General features: G+C 37.7%; 1 protein-coding gene across 8 annotated transcripts in view; it reads right to left on the bottom strand.

The window, feature by feature from the left end:
• Nucleotides 1-25,713, bottom strand: part of Dmd (dystrophin) — a 1,916,788-nt gene that overhangs the window by 98,027 nt on the left and 1,793,048 nt on the right. For all 8 annotated transcript variants that reach the window (XM_048336444.1, XM_048336436.1, XM_048336438.1 and 5 more), the window contains one exon: nucleotides 3,456-3,530. In XM_048336444.1, the coding sequence (XP_048192401.1) occupies nucleotides 3,456-3,530 (75 nt within the window). The remainder of the gene's footprint in view (nucleotides 1-3,455; nucleotides 3,531-25,713) is intronic.

Raw genomic sequence — 25,713 nt, 5'->3', positions numbered from 1 at the left:
TAGAGCACACAGGTTTTCAATAATAAAAAAAAGATTGGCAGAATGTTTCACTTTATATTCTTACTGCTCACCATTCTCTAATTCTTGAGAATTCAGTGCCTAATTTAGATAAATACATCCTTATTTTGCTATCTTTGAATTTCTTTCAACTATGGGAAAAGTTACACTCCAAAAGGAAATGCTGAGAATTTCAAATCCGCTGAAAAGGGAAAATTTAAAGAAATCACTCTACATTCAGAGCTTAACTTTATCCCAAAGCTTAACCTTCGAATGGCCAGCATTTTTTTACAGTATCAAATTCCCCCATTTTCTCACTATTTATCAGAAATTTTAACACAAGTTGAAATGGTAGACAAGAAAACACTTAAGTGAACAGAATTCTTTTTCAATAGGAAAATTAAATAATGCCCAAATCCAGGGTAACAAGAAACAATATGGTAAGGCACAGTTATAATCACAGGACATTGTACACCTTTCCATGTAGTCTTTTTCTGAAACATTTTCATGGTAAACCTGGAACACCTAGGGATCTCTTCTGAACGTTTAGGACCTTACAGGAATATTCTATAAAACTATCTAACAACCACTTCCTAATTCCCCTTTTGTCAAGAGAAAGCAATACCTCTGGGATGGAGCAAGGTCAAGGAAATTAAAAGAGTAGACTTAGTGTTGCTGTGGCTCAAGTGGTAGAGCGCTAGCCTTGAGCTGAAGAGCTCAGGGACAGCACCTAGGTCCAGAGTTCAAGCCCCAAGACCGGCAGAAAAAAAAGGTGTACTGTATTCAAATAAAGAGCAGACTCATCATCTAAGAGCCCTCTGACTCCACCTCCCTTCCCAACTGCTTCATGCTGGCTATGGTATATTAACAGGTCCCTAAGGAAATCCTAGGCCTGGGAGTCTTTTATAAACTTAAACTTGGCAGCTATATACCTGAAAAAAAAAAAAAGACAACTTCAGGCAATAACCTCTTAAGCAGATGGAGCCTTGACTCTCTTACATTCATTTCATGAAAATAGATTGAGCACTACTCTTTGCCCTGTTTGGTGTTAAGCACTAGAGACATTGATAAGATGAAAGACCTGTTCTCTCCTTTCAAATAATTTCACTGCTATGACATTTCCATCTCAGTGTAAGAACCACATATGGACCTGGGAATGTGGCTTAGTGGTAGAGTGCTTGGCTAGCATGCATGAAGGCCTGGGTTTGATTCCTCAGCACAACATACACAGAGAAAGCTGGAAGTGGCACTGTGGCTCAAGCAGTAGAGTGCTAGCCTTGAGCAAAAGGAAGCCAGGGGCAGTGCGCAGGTCCTGAATTCAAGCCCCAGGACTGGCACAAAAAAGAACCACATATGAAAAATTCCTCGACTATCTTACTACCTTACTCTGCAGACCTAATAGTTGAACTTTTTCATTCCTGAAGACATGGCAGCCAAGGTTCACGGACCTTTTAGCTTCCTCAGTTTTGGCCCCAAATTTAGGGTGATTTCTACATTGACATGCATGCTTCATGTATCACTCTAGTGTCTGTTTCTTAACTTCCTATTAATTCTGCAAGGAAATTCACACCCAATCTATTTTGCCACCTATTTAAATGGTCATATCCTAGGCCAAATCACTTGGAACCAGTCTATATTTGAAATAATTCTCAGCATTGCTTTTCTCTGACCCCTAACTCTTGGCCTTCAGGTCCCTCACTAACTCTTAATTCCCTTTAACATTTCTCTCCTTGATCCTCTAGCTTCCACCTAAACCCATAGCTTCTGGTGCCCAACATGGGCTTGACCCTAGTGAGATCTCTCTTCCTTCCCTCAAGGCACTGGTGCTACCTCTTAGGAATTTCCCTCTCCTGTCCTGGCCTTTTTTTGTAGTCCTTTTTGTAAGCTGCTTGTGCTCTATTCCAAATAACTTTTTAATCTATACTCCTCCCAAGCCAACTATCCCTGCTCTAGTTGATTGCAATCAGCATCTGCATGCTGATGGTGCCTAAATATTGTCTGTATATTTTTCCTGAGTATCATAGCGCCAAACCCAACTCTGCCAGCCAAGTCCACTATTCACAGGGCAGCCCACCCCAAGAACCTATGTGTTTTTCTTGACTTCCCTTCACCCTCTACATCAAATTAATCACCAAGGTATAGCGCAAATCCATCTCATAAATGTTTCTAAACCCTCTCCACTTATCTTTATTTCTACTTTGCTAACTCACACCACCATATTGCTGGTTTAGATTTCTGCAACAGGCCTCTCTCCTGTCAGCAACACAATCCCCCTCAACCCAGGCTTTGTTTCACAGCCAGCATGATTTTTCTAAATGAAAATCCAATCATGTCATCCCCTTGCCAAAATCTCTTGAATGGCTCCCCACTGACCTCTAAATTCTTTAACTTGGGTTGAAAAAGCCTTTCACAATCTGCCTCCAGATTCTCTCTCCAGCCTAATATTTCACAATAGTCCTCCTTGGAATTCTGTGCTTGAACCATGTGGAAGTCTTTTCAGTTTCTGAGTTCATCATGCTTTCTTTGGTATTCAGGCCTCAGATCATAGTCTTTCTTGTGACTAGAACACTTTTCTGAGAGGGAGATTTACTTACTTTTTTGGACTCACCTAGCTTATACTTCAAGCAAACCCTTCTTTGACCCTCACCCCACACAGCAAGATATTCACACTGTACCTCATTCTTCCACTCTCACATAACTAAATACATCACATTGGGCTATGTTTTTCACTTTTTCTCAGTGCATCAGCCTAAACATAGAGACAAATATCACTTTTATATTTTTACCGACCAAGGCATTGTATATATTTTGCCTACGTGTCCAGCTTTTACAGACACTTTGAGTACCCCTTATTGGATTGTGGGTTCCTTTGTAGTAGGGACTATGCCTTATGTTTTCATAATCATATTATCAATACCTATAGACACACTCAAACTATAATATACTATAACGCACTTTATTTACAACAAACCCATAAAACACTTCAATATTTACCCAGGTATTTGATTTCTTCAAAATAAAACAATCCAGACATTTTTTTCTCTATTATAGCATTTATCTGAATTTAGCATTCACATCAATAAACCACACACATCTATTGAAGTTGGTTTTGACAAAACAATTTTCACCTTCTAATATTAAATACCCTTTATAACAAGAAGAAACAAAGACAGAATGGAGAGGAGATAATTCCAGCTTCATAAAGATAATATTCTTTGGGAAATGAAAATTATCATTGTAACTAAAGAGTAACTAAAGAATATTAACATTATATTGCTAAACATAATAGTGTAGACAGATACAAAAGAGACTTTAAAAACTGAATTCTGCATCACAACAGGACTTGGAACAGCTATTCAAGTGAAAATACTTCCAATCCACTTTGGTTTGTGTTTTTTTCACTTGTTTTTTAAGCAATGAAAAATTATGAAGGTGTTCAGGTACTAGATAATACTTACAGCAAAGGGCCTTCTGCAGTCTTCGGAGTTTCATGGCAGTCCTGTAAGCTGAGAACCTGACATTATTCAGGTCAGCTGAAAAATAAAGAAGGAAACAAAGATCATTTGTTATTTCATCAGAAAGCACAGACAAAACCCCTAATGACTTGCCACCAATGCAACAACCACAAAAATAGACTACAAAAAAAGTCTTGTGTCTGTGCTCCAAACTTTGGGAGGTGAAATACTGTTGATTTAGGATTACAAAAAGAAATCCTTTTGCCCCTTGACAATCAAGAAAGCTCAGTTCTGTGAGGGACTACAGTGGCAGAGCCTGCAGGCATTCATGTAGTCCTGGTTCTCAAGGGATGAAAGGAAGCCAAGCACTGTTTTTCTCTCTGGACTATAATCTGGATCTACTGTAGTGAATCTTTTCTATACAAGATTGACAAGAACAAAGGATACATTACTGAAATAGCTGTAAGACCTTAGCAAACAAAGTAGTAGGTAGTATTACAACTGTGCTGGTTACAAAAGGTAGACATGTTCAATGTGGAAAATGTAGAAAATTCTAAAAATATAAAACTGAGTATACAAACCATCAGCAATCCTATATAATTAAAGCACATGTCCTGTTAACATGTTTTTTTTTTCTTTTGGGGACAAAATCTTGTTATGGAGCTCAGGCTGGCCTTGACCTTTCTGTATAGCTCATGCTGGCCTTGAACTTCTCCTCCTCCACTTGCCTCTGCCTCCCAAGTTCATGAGGGACTGTCAGCATTTATTTTTTACATTATGTGTGTGTGTTTAAATACAACTAGAGCTGAAATCAATGTAGGTTTCCTTCTAATGGACATAAAATTACATGTATTTGGCAAGTACAACATGAGGCTTAAGGTTTATATATACATAAAGGAATGGCTAAATCTAGATAATTAACATTACCACGTACAGTGATCATTTTGTGGTGAGAACACTTAACAGCCACTCTCTTAACATTTTCAAGACTACAATACATCATCAATGATTGTATTCACTATGCTGTAGAATAGATATTTTGAACTTATTTTCTGCTAACTGTAATTTTGTATTCTTTGACCAACTAAGCCTCACACTCTAAGGTGCAATTCTGATATTCAGTAAAGTATAATAACTCAATAGTTTATTCAACTGTTTTCTAGAGTCATGTGTCTGTCAAGGCTCCACTCAAGTCACTCAGCATGAAGCTATATTTAGATGATGTTTTTGTTCAAGTCTGCACAAGCTTCGCATTTCTTTTCTAATGTTTCTATGTATGTATGTTTCAGAAACACAGCTCCCTTAAGATCCTTAAAGAGCCCCATCACCTATGTCTATCCTATTTCCTAACGAGTTAATATACATGAATTCTCTAAAAAATCATATCTAGTACAGTGAGGGACAGATAGGCTGAATGAATAAATGAACAATGGAATGAAAGAAAATATTAAGAGCAAACGCAACTGACTGCTATAATCAACAGGCACCCATAGCCCCACACCATAAGACCAATTCCAATGGGATATTAGAAAAACAGAAAAACTTTAATCCATATCCGAGTCACTTGGATCAACATTATTTGCTTTATGGCTTTGCAGAAACCAAACATACAAACCTGGATTTAAATTAGAGACAGAAAAACAGTGTGTAACATTGTTTATTTTAAACTACTCAGCATAAATTTTGTTTTTAAAAACTGGCAATACCAGCTGGCACCTATGGCTCATGTCTATAATTCTATTTACTCAGGAGGCTGAGCTCAGAGGATCACAATTCAAAGCCAGACTGAGTAGGAAAGTCCCTGAGACGCTTATCACCAATTAACCATTAAAGACCCAGAAGCAGAGCTGTGGTGCAAGTGATGGAGTACTAGCCTTGAGCAAACAAGCTCAGGGTCAGCATCCAGATGCCATGTTCAAGCCTTAGGACTGGAAAACATGTGCCCCTGAGTGTGAACGCACACGCATGCTCATGCACACACACATATACAGAGGCAATGCCAAATAATGGCAAGAATATGACAATTTTGGAAACTCAGTTTAGCAGTTTCTATAAAATCAAACATATATCTATCTTATGACTCAAATATTCAAATCCTAAATATTTACACAAAAGAAATAAAAACATATAGCCATAAATGGTGTGTACATAAGCATCCACATCAACTTTCTTTGTGATTATAAAATCCAGAAACAAATTATCAGGGTAATGGATAAACCAATTGCTCTGCAAAGAAAAATTTTAAGTACTGATATTGCAAAACTATAAACTGATTTTTAAAATATGAATCTAGTTAGTCCATGTATATGAAATGGTAGAACAGGAAAAACTCATCTCTGGGATAAATGGTAGCCTGAGGTGACTTGGGGAAGAATAACAGACAAGAAAGGAACACAAAAGCATTTTCTAGGTGACTGAAATATATGTACTTGGATTTGTATTGTTGCATGAGTGGACATATTTGCCAAAACAAATTGCACATTTAAAATGGAAGCCTTTTATAGTGTTTAAATTATGCATCAATAAAGTAAATTCTAAGAGTTTAAAAAATTCTCACGTGTACAGTACAATATGATGTATGAGTGTGTTAGCTTAAGGTACACTGTAGAGGTGGTCAGTTGTCTTAATCAAGAATGCACACTCCAGGGGTGGCTGGCTAGCAATTAATCAAAAAGCCTTACTCTAGAGGCAGCCACTGTAAGTGCTGCAGCTATATTTAGCTCCTATTACACCAGGGGTTTCATTAATTATCCTAATTAATGTTAGACGGGCTTGTGTTGGTGATATCAGTGGTTAGCAAAATATGAAGATTGTTGAAAAGATTTGGAAACATTTCCCTCCTTTACATTAACAGAGCTTAAGACTCAAGTAGGTCCTCTAGCTTTAGAACTGGTGCCTTAGGCTAGAATCCAAACTGGCCAGCTGTGCTTCAAGGGATTCTCAGTTGCCAGATTTCAGTTAAATGATTGACAGATCCTTGTGGAAAGATCAATGGTTTTTTAAACTTGACTATACATGGACATCAATCTGGAGGGCAAGTTCAAAAATGGACTTCCCAGGTTCCAGACCCAAATGTTCTGAATCAATAAGGAGCAGAGAAAATGGAGAATCTGTATTTCTTACAAGTTTGCAAATGATACTGATGCTGCAAGGCCTAAGGACCAAACTTTGAGAACTACTGTGATAAACGACTGTGGCCAGTGTACATTGTGATCTTGTTACATGGAGTCCTGAAAAAGAAGGCAGAACTGTGATTTTTTCTTATTGTGCCTTTCGGTATAGACTCTAATCTCATTTTGTATCCATTGGAAAATAAATGTTTGTATGTGACAAACTTCATTCTGTGCCTTGCTTTCACTATAACCAGGTGGCCAAGATGTGGTAAGAAAGTAGCCTGATTGTCCTTCATTTTCTCTTCTCCAAGAGTCCTGGTTCTTCTTTGTCTCATTTTGCACAGTCATCTTTGCTTAACTTTTTTGGGTGCTCTCAAAAAACTCCCGGTGAAAGTTGTCTTATGGCATTAATCTACCTTTTTTTAAACAACAACAACAACAACAAAAAAAAAAACTTGTTCTCCCCTCCAGATGGGTATAATCACTCAGTGTTCCTGCTAGCTTAGAGATGCTTCATTCACACTCATAATTGAGTCCCATAGGCTGTCAGTTTGTTTGTTTGTTTGTGTGTGTGTGTGTGTGTGTGTGTGTGTGTGTGTGTGTGTGTATCAGTACTGGGGCTGATACTCAGGGCCTAGGCACTGTCCCTTTTTTGCCCCAAGAGTGGTGGTCTATTACTTCAGCCACAGGTCTACTTCTGTTTATTACTACTTAATTGGAGATAAGAGTCTCAGAGACTTTTCTGGCTGGCATCAAACCTAGATCCTCAGATCTTAGCCTCCTGAGCAGCTAGGAGTACAGGTGTGAACTTCCAGCGCCTGGCCACAGAGGCTCTTGATAAAAATAACAAGTGCACAGCAATATTTCTTAACAATGGTCAGTAGCAGTTTCTAAAGTATGAGCTTCCAGCCATAAATTTTCTTTTATTCATTTACTTATACAAAAATGTTGAGTGTGAGTTATGTACCAACCAAACATCTTGGTAGAAGATACTGGCTCAAGTTTTCTCTTCTTTCCCTTTTCCTTTCGAATGCTTGTTTGTACTGCTTCTCAGTTTATTGGCATAGTTTCCTCTTCTTTTCCTTGTTTTGTATAACTAAGGATCCTTTTTATGACTCTAACTCCTTTCCTCTTTCAAATTTTCCTCGTTCTATTGAGAATTCAGAATAAATGGGCAAAAGGAGGTCACATACTCCATCCAACTCTCACTGTTCAAATAAAAAACTGACAAACTCCAGGAACTAGAGATCCAATTGAGAGGTAAAGATGATCCAAATTTGATCAGGGTGTGGATCTCTGGGGAACAATATTGAGAGACAAGCATCTGGAACATTCTTGCTTTAGCAGTGCTCTCAGCTCCCTGAAGGATTTGAAAGTTCTCCTCCTCTCCAAATCCTTCTGATGATGACACATTCTGCCTCCTGTTAATCCTCCCTGAGACCCTTACATCATATCTCCAACCCACTGCAAAGAACAAACCTTCTGCCTTCACTTATCTAAGCACCATCATCCAACCCATCCTTGAGTACTGATTCAGCAATACCAAAAGAAGATAGCAGGAAAAATGGCTAGTGTCCAATATAATGCTACAGAAGCCATAGGAGTTCATATCCAGTAATCGCCAATGGATTGTAACTAAATCCTGGTGCCCTAGAAGAGTTAACTGCTCGCCTTATTTGAGTCTGCATGTGTTGCAAGGAATTCATGCAGCATCCCCTCTCCCTCTAGCTTCAGCTAGAAGAGATAAGAAGGACTTGTGAAAATGTGTAGGATGCACACAAGAAAGCTCATGATGGGAGTCAGCTTGCAAAGAATGTGACCTGTCCTGGGCTGAAGCTTGAGATGACTGCATGGAGAAAATATGCATGCAGTTGGAAGACTGCTAAGCCCCTTGGTTCCCTTGGGAGACTGCCCTCCATTTTGCTGGGGAGCTGCTTTCCAGAACTCAGATCCAAGTTGTAATGAGCTCACTAACGTTCACAGCCGGAACTCCAGAGAAGTGCAACTATCCAAGAAATGAGTTACACCATGTTTCCATGGCAGCTGGTAGAAAGCACACTTCAGAAGGATAAAAATTGCTGGACTGCACATTTCTCTTCTTAACTTGTATTCTTTTATCCACGGCTGGTTCTAGTCTAGAAATAGAGAAAAATCTAGAAACTTGAGGAACAAGAGCAAATATCAAATTATCTACCTTCTCAAGTTGAATCATCATTTACGGAAGAGATTGCCCATTTACCTTTTATCTTGAGGCAGAAAACTAGTAATAGGCTTGTTTGTCCCTTTATTTAGTCTATGAACTTCTCTAGACTTTGGTAAATATTTGTTTTATGATTTTCTTCTTTCACTCTGTGGTAAGTGGTAGTAGAAACCATCAAAGTCAACAGTAAAGAAAAATAACTGATTAAGTTCTCGCTATAAATCTACACAAGTGGAATATGATCTGGCAAACATACTTGGAAGCACTTAATCATAGTATAGTCATAGAGAAATATGGAAGGTATTAGAAAGAAAACTTAAAATCTCTTCATTTTCAATTGTATAGCTAGTTTTCTATCTTTTAATAATACTGTCAAAGCCAGCTATCTCTGACAGTCTGAGGTCCAGAATTTAAAACAAGGAGTCCTTGCTTTCCAATGGCTTTTGGACCTTTTTGGAAAGGCCAAAAATTTCATCATGCTTATCTGTTATGTAGAAAAAATAGTAATGACCTCATAAATTTAATGATTGGAAGGAACTATATAGTTAAAGATTATCCCAACAGGGCTTTATATTTTCCTATCATCTCTATTTCCCAGAAGGAATTCCATCCAAATATTCAAGGTGATCGTGAGTAAAAAATAAAATTGAAAGGAAGTATGACATTTTTTGTAGAGTTCCAGATTCAGTGCTAAGCAACCAATGTGCATTAACTACTACTGTATGTCTATTTAAATAATTTTCTGAACTTTCTGAAGAAGACAAAACAAGACAGTACCCCCGTTCCACTTCTTCTATTAAAGGAAAATGACACATTTTAAAATATAATTATCTGACTCTCCAGCTCCCTCCTCTTCCTACAGTGTTCTAATGAACTCTCTACATAACAAATAGTATTTTCACCATTCAAACTCAAAGTCACTAGACTGGACAAACCTAGGTCTTCATAAAGCTTGAGATAAACTGAGTCACTTAAATCAAATCTGGCTTTAAAAAGCAAATTAAGATAAGATATCTAAGCATCAGAAATAGAATTATGGGAAACTCTTCAAGAAAAGACCAGGAATTCCAGAACATACTTTTAAAGAATTACTAGAAAAGACTAATATTACCACATCACACTTGGCCTACATTTTTTAGGTATATTTGAGGTCTTTCAAAATTCAAATTCATTAAAATGTCATCATCAATATAGAAGTTTATTTGAAAAGCACTAAATAAATAAATAATAATCTCATACATCGGTGAGTAGGAATTATACATTCATACTTGCTTGAACTACAGATCAGGCTGTGGATGTTCAATTATTATCACATTGTTTCCAGATGTAAAATGTGATTATTTAATTGCTGCCAGTGACTTTCAAAATTCTTCTACTAATGTATCTAGTGGGGCATAAAATGTGGAAGACTTAGAATTGAAGGAAAGGAAAATGGGTTATACTGTATTTAATTAAGAAGGATAACTGAAATAAAGCTAGTAAAAAGTGCTAGTTGTTTTTAAGGCATTCTAGCTCCTTCCTCTTACCATTTCTGAGCAATACTAATAGCTGAAATTCAAATGACTTTTGCTTATTGTTAGCTCCTTCTCATAAAAAGCTCGTGGTTCCAGATTCTATAACAAACAGAAATATAATTTTTGTGGGAGAGGGTGTCCTGTACTTTATGGTCATTTCTGGGACTTGACAGGATAACGGAAAGCTGACAAAGAAACAGTGCTGTATCATGTTCTTGTTGCTCAATCTTCAAATCAAGAAGGAACTGGTTTTTGTTCAGATATTGTAGAACCTAGAAAAGCTGTTGCTGCTATTGATGCACAGCATACTGATATTATTGATCGTGTGTGTGTGTGTGTGTGTGTGCGCACATGCACGTGCACATATCTACAGAGTGAATTTTAGCTCTGTTAAAAATTTTGGGGGGCTGGGGATATAGCCTAGTGGCAAGAGTACCTGCCTCGGATACACGAGGCCCTAGGTTTGATTCCCCAGCACCACATATACAGAAAACGGCCAGATGCGGCGCTGTGGTTCAAGTGGCAGAGTGCTAGCCTTGAGCGGGAAGAAGCCAGGGACAGTGCTCAGGCCCTGAGTCCAAGGCCCAGGACTGGCAAAAAAAAAATAAATAAAAAAAAATAAAAATTTTGGAAACAAAGTATCCCAGTTTACCATGTTGAGTTGGCATTGTACAGAAATTAATTAATAGGGGGGCTGAGGATATGGCCTAGTGGCAAGAGTGCTTGCCTCGCATACATGGAGGCCTGGGTTCGATTCCTCAGCACCACATATATAGAAAAGGCCAGAAGTGGCACTGTGGCAAGTAGTAGAGTGCTAGCCTTGAGCAAAAAGAAGCCAGGGACAGTGCTCAGGCCCTGAGTCCAAGCCCTAGGATTGACAAAAAAAAAAGAAAGAAATTAATAGAGGTATTAGTCTAGAAATGTTGAGCCTATTTTTTGCTATTTGTACAGGGTAATGCACTGTATTAAATATGTAAAATCTGATTTCCATGGGTTTTATTACTGAAACTAACGAAGTATTCTCCAAACAATGGTGGGGGAGAAGAGGAAGAACAGAGTGCTAATTCCCAGGAAGCACATATTTTATACATTTGCATGTACACACACGCATGCACGCGTGCACACAACCCCATAAGGTTGAATATGGGTAGATGGATGTCTTTTGAAATACTCAAAAGTAGTTTTGCTATTAAGTCATCTTTCTCAATTGTCAATGATTTCATAATATGCTCACTTCTTTACCATACATATTCATTTACATGTCTGGTTGTCTTTTGAGCCAGAGTGTATATAGCCCAGATTTGAACTCACAGTCCTCTTACTTCAGCCTCTGGAGTACTGAGATTATATGCACGCACCATCACACCTGGCCAGTTTGGATGTTACATCGATTTTGAAAAGATTCATCTACCATAATCATTTCATTTATCCTTTCAGTATTTACTGAGCATGTACTGTGTACCAAGAAACATGTCAAATACATGGAGTACACAGTTAACTAAAACAGATCTCTGCCCTCATTGAGTCTACAGTCTAGTGTGGGAGATGGTTAGTAACCAAATATTCCTGTATACTGTGGGAAATGGCAAAGGAAACACTCTGGAAGGGATGAGGTCATGCACATAGGCAAACATCCATCAGGCAGGTTTCTCTGAGAAAGTAAAGCTTCCACAAAGGCATGAAGGATAATGGGAACTAGCCAGTAAAGAGTGGGCAAAGCACAGTGGCAAGAGTTCATATTGTTTAAAAAAAAACAACACCCAGCTGTGAAGCAGAGAACAGAAATCCTAAAAGGCCGATATTGCTGAAATGTTGACTGAGAAGACTAGCCCCAGGTATCGTCTAACAGGTATGCAGGGAACAGCTTATGTCAGGTCCTTGCCCATCACATTAAGGAATTAAGGTCTTGAAATATCTAGTTAAACACAGCATATGGAACAGGCTCATTTCTCTCTCATTATTCCTGAAATTAGAATGACAGAACAGAAATTCAAAATGACATTTATCCAAAAGAAAGAAACAAAACAGGAGATGAGCTGAGAACAGATCAGAGCTTCTGAATCTTGGAAGCTTATAAAATGATCTGCTGGTAATGAATGTAAGAGACCAGTGCAACCCAAGTTAATGAACGGTGGGGCAGGAAGGCAGACACAAGGAGGTTGGGGCAGGCAAGTCAAAGGAGCTTACAAGCAAGAAGTCTCAGAAATCAGTTGTTCCAGGTTCCGCTAAACAGTGAAAATAAGGCTGGGAATATGGCCTAGTGTTAAAGTGCTCGCCTCGTAAACAGTGGAAATATGAAGTTTGGATGTAAGTCATCAGAGCCCCAAACTTTTCCCCAACACCATGCAGAGCATCCTAGCCACTTGCTGCTATGGCCCTGGCAGAAGACTGGTGGTTAAGCCCTGGAGAGCTCGGTATCAAGGGCAAAGACCTTGAAGAGTAAGAAAATAAACCGAAAGCACAGAGCCAAGTTACTAGCCAATACACTGAAAGAAACGCAAATCCTTTCTTTCCTTCATTCCCTGCTCCTGGATTCCATATTTAGTCATTTAGGCATTTTGTCTTCTGTCTTTTTTCTGTGCAGCGCTGGGGTGGAACCAAGGGCCTGCATGCTAGGCAAGGAAGGACTCAACAACTGAAACCCACTGAGCCACATCCTGAGCACTGTTATCTGTCACTGCCTTCATGTCCTAATTAAAACCCCACCAAATTAGTAATTTCCTTCTATTCTCTTTTGATAGGTAAGGTATAGCCATGCAGGCCACTCTCATGGTTGACATGATTTTTTTTTTCCAATACCGGATATTGAACTCAGGACTTTTTCCACACGTGGGGTATTTGTGGAAAATGCACCTTTAATGATGATGATGTACACTTATATTTCTGCATCTACTTTTATACTGACTTCATCTTTTTCCCTTACCAGTGTTACAAAGTGTCAACTTCATTTTTCTAAATGTTAACATTCCAACCTTCCCCTGACTTCTTCAGCTTCCTTATTTCTCTATCCTCATCTCCCAAGGTCTCAACATGGGATCTTTCTCCCAACACTTAGACCTCCTTCAACTTACTTCTGGTGTAACTGGCAGATCTGAGATCAGAACCTGGTTGAATTTAGTGTGCATATTTCTTTTGTTGTTGTTGTTTGTTTGGACTGAGTGGCTGGCACAGGCTCACCTGACCAATTGTTTGTAATTGTTAATGATTTGCCATTAGTTAAAAAAGCTAGTGATTACCAATAGTCTAGTAGACTCTGGACTGGATAGAAAGGTCTCACATTCTTGTGTGACAATAATCAGCCTCTAGCCACACAAGAGTTTGTCCGGTTGTCCCAGTTTCCAACAAGCCAACTTCGGTTTCAATTTAAATTTCCAGCAAAGCCCCAGGAGATTTTTTTCTCTTTAGATTCTAATCTCAGCCAGACCACTCCCTTATTCTCCCCAAAGCGTGACATTTTACCTTCAGTTACCTTTGGTCATTTTCAGGACCAGGTCAAAGTTCTTCACTGTGCCTTTCTTTCAATAACTATCATTTGGCTTCCACTCAAATTACTCTGTGGAAACAGTTGTGAAAGGGTTTCCCCAAAACTTTCCAGCTATTAATTCTTTGGGTTCCAAAATACTGCTTCATTACAAAAATAAATGGTCAAGCAGACAAATAACCCATTGTCAAGTTTCATTTCATTAAGTGACCATTATACATTTATCCATACACTATTATGGGCTTATTATTAAATTCATGGATTAAAAACTCAGGTGTCTAAGTTACTGGGAGGAAATACCTAAAAAGGTAGATTCATCTGCACCAAATCAAAATCAGTACAGGAGCTGAATATTCCTGATGACTCACACAATCCACACATGCAAAACTCTGCTTATGTGACTCAAAGAAAAATCAGAACTGGCAGGAGTGAAATGGGTTAAAAATACTTCATTCAGGACTTTATTAGGATAGGGAAAAGAGACCTCAGTATAAAACTAGGCTCAGTTTGGAATATCAGCAGAAATGTGGCACTCCATAGCCAAGGAGCAGAGTGGTGGTAAGGGGGTGGGGGCAATGACTGTATGGAAAATTACCATTAGGGAAACCCATCAGGAGTAAAAAGGAATACTAGCAAGACCTACCTACCAGAGTTCTTGCAAAAGACAATGAGTAAATGGTAAACCAAATGCAACAACAATATTTACAAGACAATATGTAGTAAACCAACTGTACAACTGGGTGAGGGGTGATTGGGAAGGAGGGAAGGTGGAAGAAAAATGAGAGAAGAGGTAACAAGTTTGACAAGAAATGTACTCACTACCTTATGTATGTAACTGTAACCCCTCTGTACATCGCTTTGACAATAAAAATTAAAATAAAAAAGTAAAATTTTTTTAAAAAGACACCATCTGGAATACAAGATGAATAACCTTGGTTGGCTATTGAGGGTAACCAGATATTGAGAATGGGGAATTCTTGCTAAATGGACTTTGCAGGATTCTTCCTCAAACTAGATTGTTTTATAAGAAAATGCACAGATGGATGAAGAAGACTCAGATCAAGCCTGACTAAAGTTTGAGGAAGCAAAGAATATTTGTCATGAACATGCTTATATCCTTTCAAAAGTAGAGTCTGTAAATAGAATGAGGGGTCCTTTTATCTATTAAAAACAAAAGTAGTTTTCACCACGGTGACAATATTCCAGGGAACATCCTTAAGGTTAATGGAATTGAAACTTTTCCATATAAGTCATGTTACCTATAAAACAATGATTCGTTCCTAAGCTCACAACGGCTTATCTATGTTGTAAAGTAAATGATCAGAGAACAAGCTTAAACACTGAAAATATAATAAAAATTAAATATATAACAATGCTGATAAAAGTGATATAATTAGAAAGAGGTTTATCTTTTATTCCTATATGATAGGAAAATAAAGATGAGTAAAGGAGATAGAGACTTCTGAAGAGATTATGTTAGGTTAATTTGAATCCCTGGCATCAAGGGCAATAAATGGTGATACTCAATATGTTCAGAATTTTTTTTAAAAAATGTGAAATGAACTTCCTTGCTTTTACTAGGAGTAAAGTGTGTTGATGACACCAATTTTACATCTGATTATTCTTCAAATAATACAATTTTCCACTACTATGGACAAATCACTATGACTATTCACTTGCTTATTCTTGATAGCCTGAACTGGGGCTTATTTTTGGCAACAAACCTAACAAAGATGTCAAGAGTAACCTAAAGAATAAAAGAATAAACAAAAGAAAAATATGATCTAAACAGAATGTTTATTACCAGGTGTAATTAGCCATGGCATGCGTTATAGGTTAGTTCACTCAATATCCCTTTCCCAAATTCTTATTCCCTGTTCTCTCTCAACCATAAAGGCTGGACAATCTCAATTCTTCCATCCAGCTAGAAGCTGCCATACAGATAGTTTTGGCTAATACTTGCAAAGATATTTGAATGGAAAGGTTTCCCACCTCATGTTCTCTTTCTTTCCTTCAGTCATCTACAACCAAAAGGTCAAAAGTCACTTGCTAGGGCTGGGCATGTAGCTTAGTGGTCTAGTGCTTGCTGAGCATGTCACAAGGTTCTAAGTTCCATCCCTATCACTCACTAGAAGAAAAAGTCACTGCATATAAATGGTACAGCTGAACTGACAGCAACCCACATCTCTGCTGGCAACATCACTGAACTCTTCCACGGCTGTCTACTACCTGTCTCCAGACTTCCTATTAGACTGAAGAAATAGCATCATTCACGGCTCTTTGAGGTGTGGAGAAAAGAAGTTAGCAGTGAGGAGAGCTTGGGTCTCAGGGTAAACTCAGCCTGGCTACCAGGTAGGACCACTGAGACTGATTAACATGACAGTTAATTAAATGCTTGCAACAAGATGGTTTCTCCGGATAAGGTAGTCTTCTAGATCTAAATAGATCTACAGAGTGTTTGGTTTTTTTGTTTTTGTTGCTTTGTGTTGCTAAAAATGGAGCCCAGATCCTCACACAGGTAGAGCTCTCTCTAGCAGTGAGCTCCATTTGTTTCCAATAAGGTCTGACTATGCTCAGATGTAAGGTAAAGATTAGAATTTTAAAGCATGCACATTATTCTTCTGGAGATCAATGTCTAGGTATGTAAGAACACTTACCATTAACTAACTTTAATTCCTACTTGGACATGTTCACATACTCATTTCTTCATTACTGCAAAAACTCTTTGAGGCCCAGGAGCATCTCTCCTTACTCAGCTCTCAAAATAAGTGTTTTTTTTTAAGTTTTTGTAGCTCCAACTATTGATATGTTTTGAAACCCAAATTGACTTCTTTATCCTGTACAAAATCTTCATGAATAAAGTGGATGCCAAACGAACAACAGTGGAAATCTGACCCTAATTTCCATGGAAAAAACAAATGTAACCATCTTGAGAGAAATAAATTTGCAACATTTCTGCCTTAGGCTGCTACTTACACGTTAGTCATATTAAGAAAAATAAATGGTTTTGTTGTTGTTTTATTATTGTTGTTGAGAGCTGAAAGAAAATCTGTTGAATCTCTAAGTATGAATAATTAGTCAATGATAGCACATGTGCTAGATATTTAAGCATATCTAGAAACACAGTAAAATATGCTCACATTTGTGTTTGGTATCCTTTTGGGGAGGAGAGAACATATGAAAGGATTCCAATCTATTAAATGAACTATTATGTGACAGAGCATAATATTTTCTTTGAAGATTTATGTGAAATTTTTTGGAGGTATGAAACTAATAATTAGACTCTTCTATGGACACTAATTTGTAAGGAAAAAAAAGACCAATCACTTAGCTCCAGTTACCATAAAATTAATCAATGGTTCTTTATTAGACATTAGACTGTCTTTTCATCTGACCTAGATCAAGGTGCTTCTAATAAAGGATGCCTGAAAGGTCCACATTTGTCCTTCTGCAGGTCAGCACAATAGACTTTAATGTAGGAACAGGATACTCAATATTAATAGAAAAAGATCCCTTTCCTTCTTTCTTTCCTTCCTGTCTTTCCCCCTGTCTCTTTATTTTGTAGAGCCAGGATGGAAACCAATGCCTTGCACATGCTAGGCAACTGCTCTATCACTATGCTGCACCCCCAACTCAAGACTCATCATCCCCAGAGTTCAAAGGCATGAATACTATCATTCACTCAAGGGCAGATAGTGTATGCACCTGATGCTGTTGAGTCTTCACAATGTCCTGCATTCTATATTACCAGATTCACTAAAGTTAAACAAAACAAGGTCCAGAAATAGTAAATAACATCCCTAAGTTGCAACCCAGAACCTAGATTCAAAGTCATAGATATCCCGTGCCTTTGATGACTTCCCTCACTTCTCTACTATAGGAGAGATATGTCTTTCCTTTCCCAGTGTGTTGATCGTTTGGATGAGTAGTACCAAAAGGTTGATAATGAGAAGCTGAATCTGCAAGGTAGCCCAATAAGAAATGGTGAAGCCTAGTTGGAGGTCCTACATCATTGCAAGCATCCCATCAGAGAGCATTACAGAGTTCATCTTTCCTCTTTCATAATCACTGCTCTTGCAGCTATGATGACCCATCTTGACTAGAGGCTCAAATATACGGAGACTCCTACTTGTGCACTTTCAGAACTGTGAGCGCAAATCAATCTCTCTACCTCCTAAGTAGCCTAAGTCTTTAGTATTCTGTTACAGTGGATAGTTTGTTATAGCAGAAGAGATTTGACTAATTAATTCTAATGAGTATGAGTGGTGATGAGCAGGACTCTGAGGAAAAAAAGCTTGATTTCAGAACAAAAGATGAAGCTTGGAAAGCTTGATTTCAGGCAAAAGCTGAAGAGTATAGTGGGAAAAACTGAGCCACCATAAGAACCTTTGCACTTTTCTTTTTCCTAAGGACCCTACAAAGAGAGAAGCGTGTATGGTCAGTGGAATGGTGGGGTGACTAGCAAGAGACTAAACTATCCAGTACTTTTTCAGGGATACTTTGCAATAGAAGACTCAATGCCTATAGTTTGAGTTTGTATAATTTCTGCCATAAAAAAAGATTTTGTTGCCATAGAAACATGTAGTTTCATTTTGTCATGGAACAGTACATCAGGTACTCTGAGGGTTAAATGCAATTCATTGACTTGAGGACCTAACCACCATCTATGACATATATAATAAATAAGATACAAATAAAGTTTTGAAAGACAGCCTGAGGGCAAGTTCAGGAGGCCTAAATCTTGTCCCAAGGCAAGAAATGTGGTTCTTGTTTAACTGAAGAGGGATTTAATGATTACTGAACAAATAGGAACTAAATTCCTTGGGCCATTTTAACTTGTCCCTATCTCTTTACTATGAGTATTTGGGTATACATATTCATATATTTAAATGTGTGATTTACATATGCTTTACATAAGTGAAACATGTTATATAAGTAACATATGAATTCAATATCTATAATTTTTATTAAACAAAAAAATGGATATGCAGAGCCTTAAAACTAAAAATCTCTAATTCTGTATTTTCATCTTCCAAATGGCAAAGCAGAAACTGAAAAGCCCTTAGTAACTTGTTCTGGGTTCCTTAATCAGCAAAGAAAAAAATCCACAGAGTAGAAGCCAAGACTTTCTCCTAGGGCAGCATCCCTTCTCTGACAGAGCCAGAGAACAAAATACAAAGGCTCATTCTAAGTAGGACTTCAAACTTACTCTTTCAGCTTTAGGGCTCCAACTTGAACAGCGAGCCAGTGAATTTCTTTAACCTTGACAAGCATCTGACTGGAAAACGAAATTTTCCCAGAAGCCAGTAGGACCTAACCTTTCTCCACTCCTAGACCTTGGAATTATTCTTAAGTTATTATGATTCAGCTCCTCCCTCAGCCACCCTGACATATAAAGTCATGGGTGTTCTGAAATGAACTGTGTTACAGGAGGGTGTCAAAAAGTGAAGATGTGAACTTTTTCATTTTCATAAAATATAGAAGCTCAGCCTTATTTCTGAATTGAGAAGCCACATCCTAGACACTACCTTAAATGTGTCAGAAGATAAAATAATTCATCCTTTCTGTACTTTACATGATAATTTTAATTTCTCATTTGCATAATGATTTGTTTGGTTTTTAAAGTAATGAGAGCTAGCTTCCATTTATAAAGCTTTGGCTGTCCTGTTTAATTTAAAGGCCACTAGTTGCAGACTTTAGACTTCTTATATTTATTTCCAGGTTTCTATCCAATGAAGATATTAACATAACTTTCTTTAGATCAGGTTTTTATCCACAATCTCTCAGTCTGGTATGCTCGATGAGAAAAAGCTTCAGTTTAATAATATAAAAAGGTGATGGCATGAAAGAACAGAGCACGGGAACATTGTGTCTGGTATACTATCAAAATATTAAAAAGGCATAGTTAGGCAAACATCTATAATCTTAACTCCTTAGGAGGCTAGTATTTAAGGGACCGTGGTCGGAGGCCAGTCTAGGCAAAACATTCACAAGGACTCATATCAACAGCAAATTATGGGTATGCTGAGCATAATGGCAAAGGGTGGGAAGTGTACATAGAATGCTGGCACATGTAAAATAGGAGATCCTATCTGAAAAATATCCAGAGCAAAAAAGACCTAGAGGCATGGTTCAAGTGGTAGAGCATATCTCTAACAAGCATAAAACTCAGAGTTCAAATGCTAGTATTGAAAAAACTCAGTTTACATATGCTTGCTTATGTACACATAAAACACAAATCAAAGGCAACATGGGAAGTGTGATATTGGGGGAGTGATACCAGGGATGAGAGGGAAAGTTTTCATGCTACCTCCTTTTAATGTTTGATTTTTTTTCAATCAGCACACATTATAAAGCCAACAAGCAAAGCAGGCCTAAGTAACTTCTCTTTCTTATCTGACCCTAATCAGCAAAGAAAAATTCCACAGAGTAGAAGCCAAGACTTGCTCCTAGGGCAGCATCCCTTCTCTAACAGAGCCAGAGAACAAAATACAAAGGCTCATTCTAAGTAAGACTTCAAACTTACTCTTTCAGCTTTAGGGCTTCTCCAACCTTCAAATCTAGAAGGCGTCTTTTAATATTTCTTTTAAAAATGACCCAATATGTTACTACTTTCTGCCAATTCTCGTGTGTGTGTGTGCGCGCGCGCGTGCGTGTGAGTGGGCAGGCACTGCTCATAGGGCTTGAACTCTATCACTGAGCTTCTTTGCACTTCTGACTTTTGGGTGGTTTTTTTGGAGACTAGAGTCTCACTGACTTTCCTGCTTGGGCTAGCTTTGAACTACGATCCTCAGGTATAAGCTTCCTGATTAACTAGAGTTGTCAGCAACCAGCACTCAGTGCAATTCTCCTTTCATAAGCAAACTTTTGGAGTCATTGTTGCCTGCCTCCCCCCTCTCCGCCCCGCTATCGTAAGATCCTCATCACCTCAGTTACCACACAAAAAAATAAAATAGTGCGAAATAAGTAAAGTAAAATAAGTGTCTTCTCCAATCATCCTCAAACATTTCAGCAAATTCTTATTTCTAAATACAGAACACAATCTTGATCATCTCTTTTCTAAAGATTCAATTATTTTGCAAGTACCAATCAAATGCCATTTAAAGTTCTTTAATTTGAGTCACTCACTTTACCCCAGTGGTACTGAATTGTTTTTCTCCCAAAAAATGTGGAATAGACTCGTACAGAAAAATGTCTTCACTCATTCCTAAATAATATTTTGTTTCCTGGCTTTACATTTTACTTTATCTAATTGTTACATAATTCCTTTCCAGAAAAAAAAAAAAGTTTTGTTCTACTCTCTAAACAACTGTCTTTAAAAAAATCTAATCATTATTGTTCTTCTTATCTAGAAGATACCCTGTATTTAACCATGATCTTATTTAGCTTAGTGTGAGAAGGGTCTTCTAAGTGGATGGAGGTGGCTCTAGACTGTAATCCTAGCTATTCAGGAGACAAAGATCCAAGGATTATCAGCCCAGACAGAAATGTTCCCAAGACTCCATCTCCAATAGAGAAGCCAGGATGGTATGTTGGCTCAAGTGCCAGCAAAGGCATGATTGAATGACAGCCATGAGGCAAGCAAGCAAAGTTAAGACCTCGAGATACTGAGTTTTAGCCCCAGTTCAGGTAAAAAAAATGTCTTCTGGCATTTAAATGTTTCAAATAGCTCAACTATATTCAAACTTGAAACATTTAAATTATCCTTCTTTGAAAGACAAAACAGGTGTACGGCATGTGTGTTGCCATTCATAAACTGTTCCAGCAAGAAAAATAGACCAAACCTGGTTAATGTACGATTAATACATGCTAATCAAATTTAAGTTTAGAAAAATAGTTGCTATCTGAGTTCCAAAGACAGACTTTAGGAGGATATTAAGCATTCCTTCACTGGGTTTAAGCAGATCTGGTAACTGTGTCCTCCACTCTTATAGGAAAGAACTTCTTCCTTTTTTTTCTTTTTGTCACTCACAGGGCTTGGAATCAGGGCCTAGGTGCTGTCCCTGAATTTTTTCTGCTCAAGTTCTCTCTACTTCCGGTTTTCTGGTGGTTAATTGGAGATAAGAATCTCATGAACTTTTCTGCCTGGGCTGGTTTTGAACCATGGTCCTCAGATCTCACTATACTCAGCAGCTAAGATTATAGGTGTGAGCCATCAGTGCTGCAGGAAGGTACTCCTATGACATCACAAGGTCTGTTGCATAACCAGGGTCACACACCAGCATGTGTAATGAACAGAGATTCTGCCATATACTTCTCTGGTATCCTGATTTTTGCTGTCAAACAAAACATCCCAGTGCTTCACAGGGTTACAAAAGTAACCCGTCCCAATCTATGGTATGTATGAATATCCATTAGTCAAGAGACATAAAGCAATCTTCCTCCTCTATTCATAGCTAAATGGCCTTATATTAAGAGATATACTGTAGCTTAGTATTTGTATGGATATATAGATTCATACATGGATATGAATTTATGTATCTAAGTATATGTATTTATGTATCCAATCCTCAACCTGACACAAATCCCCATGCTGGGTCTCAAACCCAGGTTCTAGTCCATGTTAGGTAACTGCATACCACTGAATTTTAACTCAGTCCTATTTATACTTTTTTAAGGTGAAGAAACAAGATGGTTTAAAGAATATGAAAATCTAACTCTATGGGTAGATAACAGGATGGATGAAAGCATTAGGTTTGTTTAGCTTGAAGAAGAGAAAAAGTAAAGTATATCTCAGGATTCTCTCATCATTTGATTCCCTCAGCATAACAACAAAAAAGCTTATGTTACACACAAAGGAAGAGAAACAGAAAATATTTCCAAGAAAACATTCATGGTCACTATGACCACAGCAAACGTAAAAAATAATACTATGTGCTGGCACAGATACAGTTAAATAATTGGGCACTATTAATTATTTATTAAGAGTATAAAGAGGTACAGCTTTTTGAGAGAGCTTTAGGCAATATACACCAAGAAGTCTTAAACATTAATTACTGTTGACTCAATAGTTCCACTTCTATGAATCGAACATGGAAAACTCTATACTTAGAGATGTTCCTCAAGTCTTACTGAACACCCTGAAAACATTGGAAACACCTATGGAAATTACCATCAGCTTCATATTTTTTAATTGAATTCTGGCCAGAAAATATATGTAAAGTAAGAGACTATAAGTCTTAATGGACAAGAACAATGAAAAAAAAAAGGAAAAAAACCTTGAAAAGAACATCTAAACTATAGGCACGAATGTTTTCAGAACATAAAGCACTTCACTAGCTGTCGAGATGTTTAAAGTAACAGAATATTTACCTGTCAGGTATCAGAAAAATTAAAACATGCCAAAACTCATCATCATAAAGCTGAGGTTCTATCTAAACCTGGTTACTGAGTAAGAAGGGTAAAGATTTTCGTATAATACTGAAAGCTTCCAAGCATAGTTATCTCACTCATCACCTTGTGATCATAAACGAGGAGGTTTTATCCATTAAGACGTTAGAGTTGCAAGATTGTTTATTTAAATGTATATACTTATCATAGTATAAATGTTCCTTATCACCTTTTATGATACAGGCTATTTTTCTTGTTTTGTTTTGTTTTTGCGAGTCCTGGGCCTTGGACTCAGGGCCTGAGCACTGTCCCTGGCTTCTTTTTGCTCAAGGCCAGCACTCTGCCACTTGAGCCACAGCGCCACTTCTGGCCATTTTCTGTATACGTGGTGCTGGGGAATTGAACCCAGGGCTTCATGTATAGGAGGCGAGCACTCTTGCCACTAGGCAGTATCTCCAGCCCCAATACGGGATATTTTTGACCACACTGACTTCATTCTGTAAAATCATGTAGACATAAGAAGCTTGTTAAGACAGAAGGCATCATAACACTTTACTTGGCTTTCTTCTCAGAAGCCTGTCGGCAACAAGCTTCCAAAATCTTAAGGATTTATTTCCATAAATTCAACACAAATTGAAGTTTCTTTGTCACAAATTAATTTTCAAAACTTAAGAAACTAAGTTTGGCTTTTCTTATTACAGTAATGGAACCCCATTAAAATGCAACTGGGGAAAAATAACAACCTAAGTTATTGTTGAGAATAAGAAAGGACACAATATTTCGTGAAAAGGGTAGGATACAACATTATAAACGTAATACTGTCTTCAAACAACTATATAAAAATGCACAAGAGGAACGACTGGAAGTGATTTTCTAAAATATAAAATGGTGGCTATTTGTGGGTGCTAAAATGTGAGGTGATTTTCATTTTAATTTTATTTATAACTTTCCTTCTTGCATTTCTGGAGTGAGGATACATATTTTAATGTTCAAGAGAAATGAGATCAGATATAAGTTAAAGCCTTTTCTTTAACATTTTTAGCCTGTTGCCCTAAATCTTAGGAGTCACAATGCTTGGCACACTCCTAATTGTTTACTGAAGCAAGGAGCCAATAAATAAATGAGGCTATCCACACATAAAGGAAGTTTATTCCTTTGTCATATAAATTCTAAATTCATATTAATATTGTTTCCCAATGTCCCCTTTCCTTAATTATGAATTCATTTATTCCTACTGAAATAAAACAAATTCTGGAATAGTAGTTCACATGGTTTTGCTAATATATCAAATTGCCAAAGACATCTACAACTTAACGGATATTTACTATTTTTATTACTAGGTGGCTTTTATCTTCTACTTTCTAGAGAACTCCATCTCTCTCCAGAGAGTTTCACCTTGCCAGTTTAATAATCTGCTTTAGGAAAACATCATCGATATCTTTCCATCTTCTTGAGTAGTGTTTGTCTTCTTTCTTAGCAAAAGCATTCTCTCTTGCTCTACTGTGCCTCATTCAGTGAATATTTATTAATTCAGAGGCTGTCATGCACCGGGTATGGGTGACACGGTATAAGGAAAATAGTTCCTACTTCACAGATTTTGATTATTTAGTCTTGTACATAAACAGTTACAAATAATGCAAATACTATAGTCAAATGCAGGAAGATCATCTTGAGCATCAGAATCATTTTTTATTACTACTCTCGTTTCCTTTGTTTAGGGAAGTTCCTTTGAACCCAGGTTCCTACAGGTGCCTTATTTAAAGCACCTGAAATTCAGAAAATCCTGTGAAAGCTATTCTGGTTCTTATTTACTGTACAGACATCGACACATTGCCCCCATTGGTGATATCGCTTGTATTTTAGTGATTTTCTTCGAGGTTCTCAAATCTACTCTCTGTTCTTTCATTGATCTACAATTTATTACAAAGAAATCAGCTTCCAGGTAAGTTTGGCCAACAAGATTCAATGGAAGACTACAGAGGGCAGAAACTAGAAGCCAAGCTATATCTCTTTTCTCATTCTATGTCCAGTCAAAGGTCTAGCTGTAGTTGTGTCTCCTTTCTGATACCAGTTCACTGTCATAATCCCCTCCCTAAGTGGCCCCAGCTCCAGATGGATGGCTCTGGCCTCTGAACTCCAATGACAACCTCTTGCCACTGTCTCTGCCCTAAGTATCACAAAAGCTTCACGCTGTCTTTGGAGCAATTGCTTGCATGCACTGAATTTCCTCTGTTCAGTATACCTACAGTGATTAATAACAACTTCCAAGTAAGTGCTTTAACAATGAGAATCCTCAACATATCACATAAGATTTTTTTGGCCTCATCTCTTCTTACCTGTGGAGCCATTCCCCTGCCCACTCCACTACTACAGTCCCATCACCATTCATTAGGCATCAGCACTATGTGTCAGGTATCCTTCTAAGCATGTCATATCATTTTACAGGCTTTTTCCCTTTTTTATACTTATGGACCTATTTGTCTCTCAGTTTGTGTGTGTGTGAGTGTGTGTGTGTGTGTGTGTGTGTGTGTGTATGAAACCGAGGTTCCAAAAAATTTTAGTATCTTCCTCTGACTCCAGAGAACTCACAGGAGAAACAGAATTGAAATCTATGCCTTTCCAG

The sequence above is a fragment of the Perognathus longimembris genome, chromosome 28 (genome assembly GCF_023159225.1).
Source record: "Perognathus longimembris pacificus isolate PPM17 chromosome 28, ASM2315922v1, whole genome shotgun sequence".
NCBI lineage: Eukaryota > Metazoa > Chordata > Mammalia > Rodentia > Heteromyidae > Perognathus > Perognathus longimembris.
The sequence above is the reverse complement of the archived record's forward strand: the minus strand, read 5'-3'. Positions and strand labels throughout refer to the sequence as shown.